This window comes from Topomyia yanbarensis, chromosome 2 (assembly GCF_030247195.1).
Source record: "Topomyia yanbarensis strain Yona2022 chromosome 2, ASM3024719v1, whole genome shotgun sequence".
NCBI lineage: Eukaryota > Metazoa > Arthropoda > Insecta > Diptera > Culicidae > Topomyia > Topomyia yanbarensis.
In genome coordinates, this window is record NC_080671.1 from 126336394 (window position 1) to 126350670 (window position 14277).

The 14277-nt window shown below is 42.0% G+C and overlaps 1 protein-coding gene across 1 annotated transcript in view; it reads right to left on the reverse strand.

The window, feature by feature from the left end:
- Nucleotides 1-14277, reverse strand: part of LOC131681125 (out at first protein) — a 353771-nt gene that overhangs the window by 47047 nt on the left and 292447 nt on the right. Inside the window, exon 3 of the mRNA XM_058961836.1 lies at nucleotides 10869-11003. Within this exon, the coding sequence (XP_058817819.1) occupies nucleotides 10869-11003 (135 nt within the window). The remainder of the gene's footprint in view (nucleotides 1-10868; nucleotides 11004-14277) is intronic.

Below are 14277 nucleotides of genomic sequence, written 5' to 3' on the forward strand. Positions count from 1 at the left end.
GTGGTGCTCGTCATAGTACTGCTTCCACCTCTCAATCACCTCACACTCGTTCGTAAGAAGGTTGCCGTCTAAGTTCCTGCACATATCGGCTTGCGGAACGTAGCCTTTGCGCGAACTGTTCAGCGTCTTGTAGAACTTGTGTCGTTTACGCGGTACAGTTAATCCATCGCTTCGCGATCTCGTTCCTCCTGTTGGCACTTCTTTCTTCGGAAGACCGAGGTTCCGTGCTTGTTGGTATCGCTCCACATTTTGTCTCGTTCCGTGCTGCAGCATCCTCGCCCGTGCTGCATTCTTCTCCTCTATTAACTGCTTAATTCGTCATCGAACCAGTCGTTTCCGCGATTCGGAATCGCTGTACCTAGTGCCGCCATAGCAGTACCTCCTATGACGAAACGGATCTCCCTCCAGCCTTCAAAGAGTAGCTGCGCCCAGCTATTCTTCCGTGAGTAGTGCTGCTTCCAGCCGCTGTGCGTAGTCTTGGCCAACCCCGGCGTCCCGAAGTTGCGCGATGTTGGGCCTTGGCGTCCGACTACAACGAGTGTTGTACACCGTCGAGAGTTTTGAGCGCGTGCATACTGCAACTAGGTAATGGTCCGAATCTGTATTCGCACTGCGGTAGGTACGAACGTTGGTCATATCAGAGAAGAGTCGCACTTCGATTAGAACGTGATCGATTTGGTTTCCGGTGCGTTGGTCAGGAATAAGGTACTTCGGACTACCATGGCTCGGGAGGCTGCGAAGTTCACGCATCGTTGGCCGCTGCCACTCAATACGGTGTGCAAGATGTTTGGCCCGATTACCGGTCTAAACATTACCTCCCGTCCTACCTGAGCGTTCATATCACCGATGACGGTTTTCAAGCCCCGTTGCGAACAGCCGTCTTACACCTCCTCCAGCTTCGCGCAGAACGCTTCCTTCTCGTCGTCGGGTCTCTCATCGTGTGGGCAGTGTACGTTGATGATGCTGTAGTTGAAGAAACGGCCTTTGATCCTCTACTTACACATCCTTGCGTTAATCGGAGTCCATCCAGTCACGCGTTGACGCATCCTACCCAGTGAAAATTCACTACGAAATGTTAATGACAAGTTGGCATCTCCACTCTCTCTATCGGACACGTTTCCATAATTGGGTTAAATGTCAAATTGCAAACGACATGCGTAATAAATATAATAAACACAACGACAAGGGTTTTTGATGCATCGGCGGTCCATAAGAAGAATGGATGGGAGAAGACCGACTACCATATGAGCGGTTCAAACTCTAAAGAGTGACCCAGAGTACTGCACTGGATGATTTTGAAGAAAGGACCAGAAGTGCGATTTTACGAAGTATTAGCTTCCGATGGCCCTACATTTTCTGACAGAGTGAAGTTTTGGAGCGCTCAAATGTTCAAACAGCAAATGTTGGTAGACGATTCAAGATTTATTAAAAAACTGGCTTGTTTTAACACATCTACAGATCGCTTGCCACACAAAAAACTTTTTGCTTCATCTTAGGCCAATTCAAAAAATTTCCTGCTTGAAATTTTGCTTTTGACGTAGGACTACGTCTTTGTTTTCGATATAGGGGTGAACGTTGCAAATTCTACAAAAATGGTATGTAAGGAAAAGTGGTCTAATTTTAAACGCATATAATTCAGCTATCTCACGATAAATTTTCAAACTTTTTGCGCGCATCACCCCGAAATACTTCTAAGAATAGATTCCAATAGATAAACCCAAAGATTTTTGATATCATGGCATTAAAAATTTAAATAATTAGCAACCTAGTCAAAATATCGCGCATTAACACACAGAAGATAGCGCTTCCCTAGTCCAGCACGAGATTTGTGTACCTAGCGCGCTACGCTTCTATGAATGACGTCATCATCGACTATTTAAACGGACGGATTTCGCAAGACCAGCTCAGTTGCCGGTTGCAAGGCAGACGAAGCAGATCACTGTGCTGTGTGTTTTCACAGCCAGAGTAGCTGAGTTAGAAGTCCGTTCCACTACCTGTGGAGGCACGATACCCAGTGAATGCGATTGAGCTTCTCCGTTCAAACACTATGCTATCTATTGTGTTGTGCTCGTTTCCAGCACACTTTTATGTATAATTATTCGTGCACAAAATAGTTTGTACATGCGAGCTCCATTTGCAAACACGGTTAGCATAGTGTCGTGGTATTAGTTGTCTCTTTCGCTCTATCCATCATCATCAGCGTTGATTCATTTTGCTTTGTGCGCTTGGGTTTAATGTTTGAGGCGAATGTGTAGGTTGGTAGATCTAATTTGTTACTAAATTGCACATCGAAAATTTATTATTTACGTTCGAGGTGGAAGTTACCCCAAAAATATCGCATAATTTGGAATCTCTTTAAATTTAACAGATGGGAAGTAACTATGTTCGGCAAAAATATGTGTTTCGATACCGCAAACAACTTTGTGGAAGATTCCAAGAAGATAGGAGAATGTCTTAAAAAGTTATCATGAAAAAATTTATTTTATGGGGTCTTTCATATAATATGTTCCATAACATGTAAACTATTAAAACTAGATATATGATGTCTTCAACAATTTCTTTTGTAGTAACATTTTCTACAACTTTGCCGAAGACACAAAGTCTCTATCTTAATTCGTTCGGAAAATAAATTTCGTATATCACTTATAGGTGCATTAATCACTGAACGGTATACACTTGTGGATGCGCAAACATAAGAACAAAAACTTCTCCCAACAAACTATATTTCTAAAGTCAACGGTTTAGACGATATTCATTTTTAGCACGAAAACGACGTTTTAAAACAATGTGCGCTCCCAAACTTTGCACAGGCATTCGGGACCACAAAAGGAACTCAAAAAGTGCTGTGCTGAAAAAATGTCATTTTCGAGCCACTCTATTGTGTCATATGCCGATTTTTAAATCGATGAACAAATGATGTGTGGGCACGTTGTATTCGCGGCACTTCTGCAGAACCAGATGAATCTCGAATATTTGGTCCGTGGTGGCGCGGGAACCTACGAATCCCGCTTGGTAGTGCCCCACGAACTCCCTTGCAAATGGTGATACTCGGCGAATTTGGGAGAGGACCTTGTAGGCGGCGCTCAGTAGTGTGATCGCGTACTAGTTGCAGAAATCCAACTTGACATTCTTTTTGTAGATTGGGCAAACGACACCCTCCATCCACTCCTCCGGAAGAATCTCCTCCTCCCAAATTTTGGCGATTACCCAGTGCAGCGCTCTAGCCAGTGTTTAACCACCGTATTTTAATAGCTCGCTGGGTAGTTGATCTACACCGGCAGCTTTGTTGTTTTTCAGCCGACCGATCTCCTCCTTGACTTCTTGGAGATCAAAGACCGGCAGCCTATCGTCTTCTGCGCGTGCTTCAAGATCCGTTGCCATTCCGCCTTCGTCCTCGGCTGCTTCACCGTTGTGGTGCTCGTCATAGTACTGCTTCCACCTCTCAATCACCTCACACTCGTTCGTAAGAAGGTTGCCGTCTAAGTTCCTGCACATATCGGCTTGCGGAACGTAGCCTTTGCGCGAACTGTTCAGCGTCTTGTAGAACTTGTGTCGTTTACGCGGTACAGTTAATCCATCGCTTCGCGATCTCGTTCCTCCTGTTGGCACTTCTTTCTTCGGAAGACCGAGGTTCCGTGCTTGTTGGTATCGCTCCACATTTTGTCTCGTTCCGTGCTGCAGCATCCTCGCCCGTGCTGCATTCTTCTCCTCTATTAACTGCTTAATTCGTCATCGAACCAGTCGTTTCCGCGATTCGGAATCGCTGTACCTAGTGCCGCCATAGCAGTACCTCCTATGACGAAACGGATCTCCCTCCAGCCTTCAAAGAGTAGCTGCGCCCAGCTATTCTTCCGTGAGTAGTGCTGCTTCCAGCCGCTGTGCGTAGTCTTGGCCAACCCCGGCGTCCCGAAGTTGCGCGATGTTGGGCCTTGGCGTCCGACTACAACGAGTGTTGTACACCGTCGAGAGTTTTGAGCGCGTGCATACTGCAACTAGGTAATGGTCCGAATCTGTATTCGCACTGCGGTAGGTACGAACGTTGGTCATATCAGAGAAGAGTCGCACTTCGATTAGAACGTGATCGATTTGGTTTCCGGTGCGTTGGTCAGGAATAAGGTACTTCGGACTACCATGGCTCGGGAGGCTGCGAAGTTCACGCATCGTTGGCCGCTGCCACTCAATACGGTGTGCAAGATGTTTGGCCCGATTACCGGTCTAAACATTACCTCCCGTCCTACCTGAGCGTTCATATCACCGATGACGGTTTTCAAGCCCCGTTGCGAACAGCCGTCTTACACCTCCTCCAGCTTCGCGCAGAACGCTTCCTTCTCGTCGTCGGGTCTCTCATCGTGTGGGCAGTGTACGTTGATGATGCTGTAGTTGAAGAAACGGCCTTTGATCCTCTACTTACACATCCTTGCGTTAATCGGAGTCCATCCAGTCACGCGTTGACGCATCCTACCCAGTGAAAATTCACTACGAAATGTTAATGACAAGTTGGCATCTCCACTCTCTCTATCGGACACGTTTCCATAATTGGGTTAAATGTCAAATTGCAAACGACATGCGTAATAAATATAATAAACACAACGACAAGGGTTTTTGATGCATCGGCGGTCCATAAGAAGAATGGATGGGAGAAGACCGACTACCATATGAGCGGTTCAAACTCTAAAGAGTGACCCAGAGTACTGCACTGGATGATTTTGAAGAAAGGACCAGGAGTGCGATTTTACGAAGTATTAGCTTCCGATGGCCCTACATTTTCTGACAGAGTGAAGTTTTGGAGCGCTCAAATGTTCAAACAGCAAATGTTGGTAGACGATTCAAGATTTATTAAAAAACTGGCTTGTTTTAACACATCTACAGATCGCTTGCCACACAAAAAACTTTTTGCTTCATCTTAGGCCAATTCAAAAAATTTCCTGCTTGAAATTTTGCTTTTGACGTAGGACTACGTCTTTGTTTTCGATATAGGGGTGAACGTTGCAAATTCTACAAAAATGGTATGTAAGGAAAAGTGGTCTAATTTTAAACGCATATAATTCAGCTATCTCACGATAAATTTTCAAACTTTTTGCGCGCATCACCCCGAAATACTTCTAAGAATAGATTCCAATAGATAAACCCAAAGATTTTTGATATCATGGCATTAAAAATTTAAATAATTAGCAACCTAGTCAAAATATCGCGCATTAACACACAGAAGATAGCGCTTCCCTAGTCCAGCACGAGATTTGTGTACCTAGCGCGCTACGCTTCTATGAATGACGTCATCATCGACTATTTAAACGGACGGATTTCGCAAGACCAGCTCAGTTGCCGGTTGCAAGGCAGACGAAGCAGATCACTGTGCTGTGTGTTTTCACAGCCAGAGTAGCTGAGTTAGAAGTCCGTTCCACTACCTGTGGAGGCACGATACCCAGTGAATGCGATTGAGCTTCTCCGTTCAAACACTATGCTATCTATTGTGTTGTGCTCGTTTCCAGCACACTTTTATGTATAATTATTCGTGCACAAAATAGTTTGTACATGCGAGCTCCATTTGCAAACACGGTTAGCATAGTGTCGTGGTATTAGTTGTCTCTTTCGCTCTATCCATCATCATCAGCGTTGATTCATTTTGCTTTGTGCGCTTGGGTTTAATGTTTGAGGCGAATGTGTAGGTTGGTAGATCTAATTTGTTACTAAATTGCACATCGAAAATTTATTATTTACGTTCGATCAATTCATTGATTCATTTTCCCTTCACGTGATTCATTTTCACTCAGCCTGTAGTATTTTGATTCTACTAATAGGTACATACTACAAAGCCAATTTATGAATGAATACACTGCCACTTGAAAAACCGCTGCAAAAACGCATCTTGTCCATATATAAAATTGTTTTCGATTCTTGTATATTTACAGTTTCGATATATGATTAAGACCACTGCATTCGGCTTATTTGTATGCGTGCTTTAGGAAAGTTACAATAATGGCAAAATATAACTAGAATGCTTGGTCTATATATGAAATGTGATTATATTGTCTAAAATTTGATTTTTCTTCACTGGTCGGGGTTTTTTTACCACACACAATCGAAAAGTTTTTACAAGCTAATCTTATGCTATAAAGATTTAGTTCCAGGTATTAGTTCGGTCACAGTTGTCTGTCTTCTTTCTTCAGATCTTCTTAAATAAGTTTAATCGGATTCGATTACCTACTACAAATGAAATGACCTGATAACCAAGAAGGTTTGGTTCAATATGTAATATTCGATGTTGATTGGTTGTGATTAAACCATACACACATAGAAAAAATGGAAGTTACATTTAACGTAAACAAAATTGCAACGTATTTTGCTGTCTAATAATGGGATTTTACATGTTTTGACATGTGAAATAAAATATTGTGTCTCTTTTAATGTAGAACTCGGTTGAATGGAGATGGAGAATTGTGAACAAAGCTCATTTTTATATGTTCTTGAATGTAAATTCAAGTGAATGGCGACGCTCCTTTTATGTGCATCTTACGAGATGTAAATATTTTTAAGTGTGTACGTAAGAAATATGTTTGATTTTTTATTACTATAAATGTACTAAGAAAATAAATATTTTACATTAAGTAATATAGTCCTACGTCTACAGCTCGTGCAACCCCATAGGGCTGCCCCTTGTAGTTTTTTAAATACGTTTTAAACCAAAGCTTTGGAAGTTATACCTTAGCGTGGAAGAGCCGGTATATTAATACATGCTGTCACTTAATGTAGAATTAGACTTCATCCTCTACGGCTATTGTGCAACCGCCAGAAGAAACCTAAAACGTTGGTACACAATCGGGAATAGCGAATCAAAAAAGGTGACTATATGTTAGTGATTTACACAATATAGAATGGATAAAGGCTATGATGCAAAAACTTAAGGTCCATCCAGGTTAAGTCTTCGGAACGGATCAAAACCTTGACCTAGGAACTCCTAGCATGTTGTTAGACGCCTCTTACGATATGGGAGCAAGTTCCCAGTGGTCCTATTCTTGGCTGAAATGGCGCAAAAAAATTAGCCCGCGCACCACAGCCGTTAACCAGGCCGGCGGAATGCGGGTAGTATGGGTAGCACTACCCACTTGAAAATTACCGAGGGGGGAATTACCCACTCGAAAGTTTGAAACAAACCATCACCAACTGGCCTCCTTGGATCCGCTGGGAACTCTTGGGATTCAGATTTCCAGGAAGCTGTTAGCATGTCAACCAAAAGAGAAGAGATAATTAAATTCGGATATCTCTCGGGGGTTTAAAAAATATGTGTATGAGAGACATACAGGATCGGATAACTGGCGCTAGAACACTAGGCGCACGACCAGACAACATGTGTAATGTTGCGATAACCGCCACCACAAGCGCATAGACCGTTCTCCCTGACCCCAATACTCTGAAGATGTGCATTCGACGTACCATGATTGGACATGACCCAATGTAGTCCACCTTCTCATTACCCTTAATGAAGCAATATGAAAGAATTCAAACTAATAATTGTATCTGGTAATCTGGTAAGATTTTTGGTTTCGTCTGAATCAAGTCAGTCAAAACGTTGTACGCCAGAGAAATTTCTTGTTTTGATTCGAATCAATTTGAATCAATAGGCACACCAAATGTAGCGAGGTCGAGTACAATGATAAATCTAACGCGCTAGGACGAGATGGTGGAGTTGGCGTTCGTGCCATTTCCATCGTAGCCAAGATGGTCATATTGAAATTGTTGTGAATATCATGCATAAAGATAGATCGGTTATCATCGTGAAGACAAGCACATGGCTTACTGTGGAAGTTGAAGTCACCTAGAACCAGCTGAGGTGGGATGAGTATGAAAACAATATCAATAAGTCTTTGCCTTTGATTCGGATTTGACAAGCGACAACTACAATATGTGGTACCGAACAAAGGCTAATCCGATTGACAAAATAGCAAATTTTGATCCCTAAAACGCTCCTACATAGTGTTTTTGTGGCTCTGACGAATAATGTTAAAATTGTGGAAGATCTACGTCGAAAATTAACCAGATTTTCTATAATGCAAATACATTGTGTAAAACTTAGGAAAATAATAGGAGTGACGTACCCACTTCGGTTTTGTAACAGCACCCATCAAGGCACACTTTCAGGCGTTTACGAGGAAGCTCAGGAGAGAAAATGCTTCTCCTCTTTCGAAAATTTATAGGCACATTACAAGATGTTCCCTCAATGGGATTGTCAGAATCTCGCTCTTTAGTGAACGTAGAAATTAGTCGTGGCCGGTGGCGTAGCCCTCTTTAGCATTACTTCTCGGAGTGGACCTCTAAAGAATGCTTCAATGTTTCCCCGTCTAATTTATATGTGGGATATGTCGACAGTTCATGCAGAGTCTCTCCACAGTAGGGAAAAAGGTAGGTCATGCACCAAAAAGCGAACAGCTAGACGAGCCCCGTTTAAAAGAAAAAAGTTTGGAATAACAGATCCGGCGAAAACCTCGAAATGAGGCCAATGGAAAATAAGTTGTTTTCTTATACTTCTCGATTGTTGTTCTCGATAACGCAATTGCTTGCATACCAGAATTTTCACTGACTGAAGCGAAGGGTTCTGGAAGGAGCCTATGCCATTTTTCGCAATTAAGGCCCCTCCAGGAGTCTACACCATCAATCTCTACTTCCCGGGCGGGTACGTATACAAATGCTTATTCGTACACTCCCGAGTGTTGTTTAGTTAGATCACGCGATATATGGGTGATGTTAAATAGCTTTTCTTTGGTCCGGAAGTAGACTGTCCAAGGGCCGGTTGTATTAGATGGATATTGTTTGTATTGAAAAGGAGACTTATCGGCATTATTTTTGTTATCAGAGAAATATTCAAATCGTTCTCTTTCGGTTGTCGGAGATACCTCTCCATTAGTCAATATTATCATGCGGGCTTCAATATCCACCAAAGAAGGTGGATGCAACGAAATTGAAAAGAATGGAGTGATTGGTACTTAGCTGTACTAATGTTCTATGTAGTATCAGTAATCAATAAACACATTTTCGCTAAGCCGTCGGTCATACAGCCCGTTAACAAAGGGTGTTTCCAAATGAATACAAGCTATTATTAGGGTGTTTTCATTTTCACTTACAAACGGCATGTCTAAACTTTCATCAATATGAGTAGAAATTACTCCGAATCACACCCATTACCCACTCGGGAAAAAAGAATTCCGCGGCCCTGCCATCAACGAGTTATTAACATCGAAGGCGGCGGGTTTGCCGTGAACCATAAGTGCAAGAATCGAAAAAGAACGTCTGATTGCGAGCACCAAAGTAATACTAAAGACGAATTAATGGGCGTGCACGAGAACGCAGAGAAGTGAATTACAAACAAACATTTTTCCGCCACGGAATAGGTCTACACGCGCAAGATACGTGCACGAGATTTGACGAACAACCATCAATGCACACGTTTTTAATTTTTCACATTTTGAAAATACAGAAAAGAATCACTTCTCCGTTGATCTATGTCCAATAAACGTATTAAAAATTAATTTAAAATTGATTGCGTCTGCTTCTATCTTAATACATATACCTAAATTTACGGCATACTTTTATAAACGAGAAGTCTTAGTAAATCATCGTGGGCCATCGCATGGAAATCAAACGAAAGAAACTTGCTGCGTGATTAAGCAGAACGTTCATATCCGATAAAGAAGCACATTCCATCTCGGAGCATAATCTTGCCGGAAGCAACTTTTTTAATAAGTCAAATACTTTCCCTACAATATGGCACATTTCCACGTACTCCCAACGTCGTCGTCGTAGTAGTTGCTTTTGTGTCCGTCGTTTCCGTGGATAGAACTTTACTTCATCTTTCGGTTTTTATACACTATCCAAGGAGTGACACTTCCCAAGTGGGTGAAAGTTTGCTGATAGGGGAAAAACTACTTTTGAGCTTGGGACGTGTAAAGTGGTCTAACCTTTCTCGATTATAATTCGAATGTCGATCAAACGAATTTGTTCGCACAAATAAATAACTTTAGTATATCACAATTCTAATAATATCTCCCACAATAAATAGGGTGATTGTGCTCCGTTTAATCCTTACTAATGTGGCTTTTACTTGAAGCGAACCTGAGTCAAATTTGAACCTCAACTGATGTAAAAATGTATAATCATGAAGCAGTTTGAATTGAAACCAAAAACGGCAATTAGTCAAACAAGTAGAATGAAGATACGTTGGAAAACAGAAAAATTAATTCGATTCTACGGATTAGACCATCTATTCACGCTTCTCAATTCTGATACTACTCAGTTCCTCCAATATTTTTCTCGTATTCCCTCAGGAATTAAGTGAAAATCACTGTTTTTGGAACTATTTGTCGAAGATCAACAAGAAGACATTTCTTCACCCCGTACCGTACCGTCAGGAGCGGATCCAAAAAAAAATTCGGAGGGGGTCTGAAATTTCGATTTTGAAATGTTCATTGCACAATACGTGATATGTAATAACCTCATTTTATTAAAATCAGTTTTGGTGGTCGAATCTGGTTCGGAATGAATATGAGTTTAGAACGAATTTAAAATATAAACTATTTTAAAATTTCTCTAGAAGTTAAAAAAATTTGGAGGGGGAGGTCCGGACTCCCAAGACCCTCCCCCTGGATCCGCCACTGCGTACCGTATCTATATCAGAGGTAGCTGAATTTTTGATGAAAACGAGCAAACCATGAAGGTGACAGCGTATACCAGCGGAAAAAGTATGGCAGGAAATTGCAGTCTTCTATCGTTAACGGCACGAGATGCTCCTCTAAGATAAAACCGGATAGTAACCATCCTTCCTCTACGGAAAAGCAGGTTGGGAAACGGTAAAGCGCAAAGGGCAGCGACCGACTTACCTGTCGTAATTTGGCCATCGCATCGGCTGTGATGAAATCTCCCTTCTGGAATTTAGTCACGAAGCACATCACCTGATACTGACTTTGGCCACGTTCTTCCTCGCCCAGGACCAGGGCTTTCAGCACTTGAACTTCCTGTCGAAAGAAAAAAAAAAGGTAGAAAAACACAAATCGATGAGTATTGGTTCTGTAGATATAGTAGAGTGGATGTCAATAGCTTTGGCGTTCGTTCAACACGATATTGCTACAATCGGGTAAGAAGTGGAATGGGGATTCTTGTTATAGTGTGCTAAGAAAAGCATCATCAACTAATTTATAGGGCGTCAATTGATGTTTTCCCAATTTCGAGAATTACGATGTTAGTCTGTAAGGATTTGGTCTTTAAAAGTTCAGTATAAGCTGATTATTTGTTAAATGTTTATTTCAAACATCGCTCAAGATGAAAATAAATCCGATTCAGTCAAGTCACAGTCGCTAGTCTAGTATGTATATTATTCGCAATATTATGCCATTCAACGTACATAATCATAAGCTACAGTCTTCATGTGGACAATAGATAGCGAGAAAAAAAATAAATCTGTCGCTGTCTCAGGTGCAGTTCCTACATCGTAGTATCGGCATTCGCCCAATGTGGACCCTTGTCTTTCCCCGGATTGAACGAGAACATTAGCACACGAACGTCAAACAAATCATAGAGTACAGCGGCGGCGGAACTATCTACACTATGGCAAACACCGCCAGCCCCATCGACAAAAACTATTGTCACTTTCCAACACAACGAATGTGAGAACAGAGAAAAAATATTCCCATCATGCTACCAACCGACACCGACGATGAAAGCGTTGATCGAGTTCACCTAGTAGTTCGACGTGGGTTCAAATGCGTCGATAGTTTAGTACAAAAGGAATTATAATAGCTATAATCGATCTAAATCGAATTTCAACGTACGTTTTGCTAACTAGCAATTTTAGTAAAAAAATCAGTTTAAGGGTAATATTTCTAAGTAATTTATGCACAAACAGAACGAACATATAATGCAGCACACGTTTTGACCTAATATTTCTTCTTCTTTTTTAGGGTGGTCCTACTGGAGGTGGTTGTTGTGACGGCTCCCTGTCAGAATCACCCCCTACAATTGCAGACGAGACGGGAAATGTTACCCACTAAAACAAGGCTTAAGGCCAAACACAGCAGGCCGTGATTCTGATTGTAATATTGAGTGTACGTCTCAGATGTCCGAACGTAGGGATTTCACGAACGCGTGGGTATGAAAGATTATTTTTTTCGCGCTTGAGCCGGCGTTGATCAGATTCTAAGTGCTATAGCGTTCACCTTGTCATGATGGCGTTTTTTTTGGGAAATATTGGGTGTTCTATCGCGTGGACGAATGTACGTCGCGTGTGCCAACGTGTATGTAACTTCGCGCGTATGAATTCGATTTTATAACTGGATGGCCATTTTCATATTCCCGTGTTGTTTCTTGAATGATCGCGCGGACCGTGAATCTGATCGGGTTATCTCTATTCAACGCATTAGATCGAATGGTACGATGAATAAGAACGCGTTGTACTCGAGTTTTTGATTCGATCAAACGCGAGTTTTTAACTTTTTCCAGACCAGATTTTTAATATACTACTTTTTGGGAACCAATGAAAAATATTTATACCAATTTAAGTGCGATCCAATCACTGAAAGCCGAGTTAATAACGAACCAGGGGGACATCTTGACTCATGAGATGAATAAGGGCTTATCCACCCTATTTAGTTTTCAGTGATGTTAGAAGCAATTGAGCTCCCAAATATCGCTAAAGTTCCTGGTCATGTCGCCATGGAACGTGTTGTTTAGTGTATTTCAGATTCATTTCATTCAGAGCATGGGGTTTATACCATAGAGCGCGCCGTCTACAGGATGCTTGTGAGAAGGAAACGGCAAATAACACGTGATGAATAGCAATTACCGTCTACCAGTACTTTTGTTCGTCTAGGTAGTACCAAGGAGGGTATAAGTTCTACCGAAGCAACACTCAGTACTACCTCTCTTTCCCTCAAAGAAGCTCGTGTTTCTAGTCAACCGATGAGAAATACAGCTCCATCAGTTGTTTCCGAGCCTTTCAACGGAGCAGATCGTTATACTTCACAGTGGTGTTCGGTGTGTAAGTTTCAGTGAGTGAAGGTCAGCCTTTGTTCGTTTGTTAGCTGCCGTTTTGCTGGTGCCGGTGACAAGTCCAGTGTATTGTTTTCGCTGGTGCGGAACAATCGAGGTTACTGCAGATAAGTTTTGTCTGTTTTTTTCCTCTCGTTTGCTTTCTTTCCTTTTCTCTTTTTTTATTTTACCTTGTAATCTAATAATCAGACACATTCCCGCATATACAACGACGTATGCGAAACCGAAACAGTACCAACGAGAACGTGGAATATTCAAACCGTTGGATATTCGCTTTCGCCAAGAAGATCTGTCCGGACTCTGTCCCGGTACAGAAATCATACCGCGCCGCGTCTCCTCACGATACTCCTCACTTGCTCTCGTCTCATGCAACAATAACGCCCCAGGGTTAGACAGAATCAAATTCAACTTGCTGAAGAATCTGCCTGACACTGCAAAAAGGCTCTTGTTGAACTTATTTAACAAGTTTCTTTAGGGGAAACATTGTCCCTCATGACTGGAGGCAAGTGAAGATCATCGCCATCCAAAAACCAGGAAAACCAGCCCCCGACCACAATTTGTATCGACCGATTGCAATGCTGTCCTGTATTCGGAAGTTGTTCGAGAAAATGATCTTGTTTCGCCTCGCCAATTGGGTTGAAGCAAATGGCTTACTGTCAGATACACAATTTGGCTTCCGCAAAGGCAAAGGAATGAACGATTGCTTTGCGTTGCTTTTTACAGAAATCCAAATGGCCTATGCTAGCAAAGAGCAGATGACATCAGTCTTCTTGGATATTAAGGTGGCTTTTGACTCAGTTTCTATCAACATTCTGTCAGAGAAGCTGCACCAGCATGGTCTTTCACCTATATTTTTAAATATCTTCTTGCTAAACCTATTTTTACCATTTTTTTGTTAACCATTTTTGTTAACGACCTATTGAGTCAATTAGTCAACAGTTGTTACGGCATTAACGGACTGGAAGGTGAAGTATATTTTACAATATTTAGAGCCATAGTACTCAAGGGAGAGCAAGGAGTTGAAGGGAGAAAGATTAGAAAAGCGTGGAAGGAGCATATATGCAAGCTTAGAGCTCACCGGCGACTTAACTTTTTCGTCTGCTACCGTAGGAGTCAGGGTCTGAAATGCGAATTACCTGAGTCTACGGCATGTCCAGACAAGTACCTGTCGGAACCGACTCCTACGGTAGCAGACAAAAAAGTTAAGTCGCCGGTGAGCTCTAAGCTTGCATATATGATCCTTGC